General features: G+C 45.7%; 1 protein-coding gene across 1 annotated transcript; it reads right to left on the bottom strand.

Annotated features, from left to right (window-relative positions):
* Positions 1–225: 225 nt before the first annotated feature.
* On the bottom strand, positions 226–3,066 carry gadd45ga (growth arrest and DNA-damage-inducible, gamma a). The gene is made up of 7 exons (XM_020593662.1): positions 2,940–3,066; positions 2,649–2,817; positions 2,060–2,100; positions 1,647–1,860; positions 1,433–1,534; positions 1,117–1,327; positions 226–988 (listed from the first exon to the last, which is right to left on the bottom strand). Exons 2-7 carry the CDS (start codon positions 2,768–2,770, stop codon positions 875–877), a joined length of 804 nt encoding a protein of 267 aa, XP_020449318.1. The 5' UTR covers positions 2,771–2,817; positions 2,940–3,066; the 3' UTR covers positions 226–874.
* Positions 3,067–3,168: the final 102 nt, after the last annotated feature.

Raw genomic sequence — 3,168 nt, 5'->3', positions numbered from 1 at the left:
TGTAACTGTTCTACACTCTTTTTCTCCATTTAGTCTATCGCTAAGCCACCCAATCTTTTCATCTTTCCTTTCACCCACATTTGACTTTAGATGATGTCGTGCAACTTCCTGATACTTCTAGATCTGTGCAATCTGCTGTAACTTCCCACACTCAGGTTTGGTGAGTGCAAGTAGTATGTGAAGGGAGAAATAACATTTCTGGCAAGAGAGAATAAGTTTGATTCCAAATGTTTATTGACAAACCTTTAAAAATAAACACAATTCAAATGAATATTGCATTGATTTGTCTGTATAATTGAAAGTAAAAATAATAGTCCATGAAAGTGTCACAGGTACAGACACAGCTCAGATCAGGATTTGTGAGCAAAGTTGCTACTTATTCCAAGAACTTCCTGATAGCTGCACACTGACAAAGAAAGTTAAGTCCATTTAGACAGTTTCAGATACCCTCTTCAGGACCAGCATCTTCCTTGTTCCCCTCTGGTGAGACTCAGTGCAGTCTCCACACTTTTATAAGTCCCTTTCTTGCACAGTCTCTTTGCTCAGTTCCACAGTGCTAAGGCAGTCAGCACTCTTTCTGCACTGTGCAGTACAGTCCAGATCCTTCTCAATGTCTGTCATCAGGCTTCTTGTCCACTCAACACACGCCTGACCCAGTCCACACTTGACCTCTGAACACCAAGCCCAGGGTAATCCAGAATCAACATGCTGACTCAGAATGCACTGGAAGGGTACACTCTTGCAGGGGCTTACAGTCACAGCCTTTTAATCCAGAAAAATGAGGCCTGACACCCCCAGTTGAAGCTCAGCTCCTTGACTTTCTTTTCATCATCATCATCAACATCATGTGAAACATTTTTAGTGGAATGTCACTTCAGCGCTCTGGCAGTGTGATGGCGGGCACCCAGTCGTACACACTGTGGCTCTCCTCACAGAATAAACCCAGCTTGTCCAGAGCAGGATCCTTCCATGGATTTGCACAGGGACTCTACAATAAAAGGAATGACATATTTAGAACAAGAACACCTGCAACAGATACTGTATTCGCCATGCAAATCTGGAGTAATTTGTGATGCATGCACGATTCACTAGCTGCTGGGGCTCCCGGGAACGTACCGTGACAAGAATGCAGTGCGCGTCCTTGGGTTCGCCGGTCTCGTTTGCGCCCACGAGGTCGGCCAGACGCTCTATGTCATTGACGCGCACCACGTTGATGTCGTTGTCGAAACAGAAAGCCTGGATGAGGGTGAAGTGGATCTGAAGAGCGATGTCACTCTCGTATTCCTCATCGGTGGCGAGGACGCAGAACGCTACGCTGTCTGGGTCACTGGGGGGAAGACAGGAAACATGGTCAACAAATATTCTGTCGTCCGCATGCATCGAATCTAAAATTGCACTTGTAGTCAGACACTTCATAAATTCCAATACTTACACATTCATGACTTTAGCAGATTCATAAACTCCAACTGTCAGGTAGTCTTGCTCCTTTGCAGCGACCAGCAGCTCTTCCAGGGCTGCGCCTGCATTTTGCACCCTTCACAAAGAAAAATACACATAATCAGGGCACTGGGCACATTTTGATAAACAGATATAAAGCATCAACACGGCAGCTTGAATAATGGTATATCTGTGCGTAAAATATTTACCTATCTGCGTTTTCCATCGTATTCTCTTGTCCGCTGATCTCCTCCAGAGTCATAGTTATAATCCAAGCGTTATCGGGATCTTGCAGTGAACAGACAAGGTTGCGTTGCTCTGTGTGATGTGTCTTGCTCGGAACAGACAGTGGGTGGTTATATAGTAGGTCAGCGGAGTTTCTCGGCAAGGGGCGGTCTGTTCCGCTCTTGTTCCTACCATTGGCTCAGAGCAGCCGGGGTGAGGAAAGCAAAAGTCCCCAGACAGTTACACAGAGCTTGTTGACAACCCCACGTGGGGCAGGATTACAACCTTTTAAAAAATACCCCCACCCACCACCAATTCCCCCCTCCTTTATCAACATCCAACATCACCATAGTGTACAAAACTAAAGGTCCTGTTTACAGTGAACTTTCAGACTCACACAATAAAGCTCGACCCTTCAGTTCCCCGAGGATGACAGAGCTGAAAATGTTAGGGCAGAGACTATGTTGGCATGATTATGAGCTACTTTTAAAGTTTCCACAGATCGCGTTACAGACCGAATAAACCGAAGAGTCGCATTTGAAAACGAGTATCATACTTGGTGACTTTTATTAGTGTGGTTGTATCATGATGTTTTCCACCTTGTTGTTTACTCCATCCCTGAATGCACCTACTAGGAGCACTGCGCTGTTGTTATGCGCCCAGTGATGTTTTCCCCAGTTATACAACCATGGGGAACAGCAACCCAGTACATTTCAGACCATTCCACAGGTGACAGTGCAACTGAATATGCAGCTTAGGCAACGGAAAGCTGCAAGATCTTTACTGTGGGAGAAGCAGCAGTGGTATTAATGGTGAAATGAATCCATTCCATGATAAACCCCGGTACTTTACTAGACTGGACTTCCCCAACGTGGGGAATCACTGCGTGATATTTATAGCCCATTCAAATCTTCCCTGTTTAGCCTTGCTTTGCCCTTAATGCCTAGCAGCTTAATAGAGCACCTAAACGTGCATCCTATACTCACCTTACTACAGTCTGTAGGCTACACCTGTCCTGCCCCAAATGGGATTTAATTTCTTGATTGTCCCATATTTTGGATGCGTGACCAATAAAGGTTGTGTTCGACACACGCCAGTGTTTGTTCATCCAAAAGGAAACTTAATTGCCAGTCTGTCCTGACGCGTGTCAGTTATCTGCGGAGAAAAAAAGCGACTTTGTGTCACAACATACTCACGTTCTCCACCTGCCCCCACCTTTTCACGGGGCTGGAGGATGTGTTCGTGTGTTTGCAGCGTGTATGCCCTCTCTTTATTACCCCACTCAACGCCCTGACAGATGCGGTTCCTGCTGCGCCACGTGCCAACGCCAGTAGCCTTTTCGGAGCAATTGATCTTATCAGCGGGACTACGTGTTTATATTCAATATTGTCCGCTTTCCAGACAGATGCCAGAGGCTGTCCATGGTTACGCACCGGCTGCTAGTTCATGTGTTAACTTGAAAATCGTGTCTTCTATGGTTTAAGCAATAATGAGCAATACACACCT

The sequence above is a fragment of the Monopterus albus genome, unplaced genomic scaffold (assembly GCF_001952655.1).
Source record: "Monopterus albus unplaced genomic scaffold, M_albus_1.0 scaffold20.1, whole genome shotgun sequence".
Lineage (NCBI taxonomy): Eukaryota > Metazoa > Chordata > Actinopteri > Synbranchiformes > Synbranchidae > Monopterus > Monopterus albus.
This window is presented reverse-complemented; position numbering and strand designations above follow the sequence as displayed.

Bases quoted from the DNA above. Each gene is read 5' to 3' on its own strand.
- gadd45ga (XM_020593662.1), bottom strand. From the start codon at position 2,770: ATGAACAAACACTGGCGTGTGTCGAACACAACCTTTATTGGTCACGCA. The intron at 1,535-1,646 runs GTAAATATTTTA...TTCTTTGTGAAG, and splicing joins ACGATGGAAAACGCAGATAG to GGTGCAAAATGCAGGCGCAG. The intron at 989-1,116 runs GTACGTTCCCGG...CTTTTATTGTAG, and splicing joins CGCACTGCATTCTTGTCACG to AGTCCCTGTGCAAATCCATG.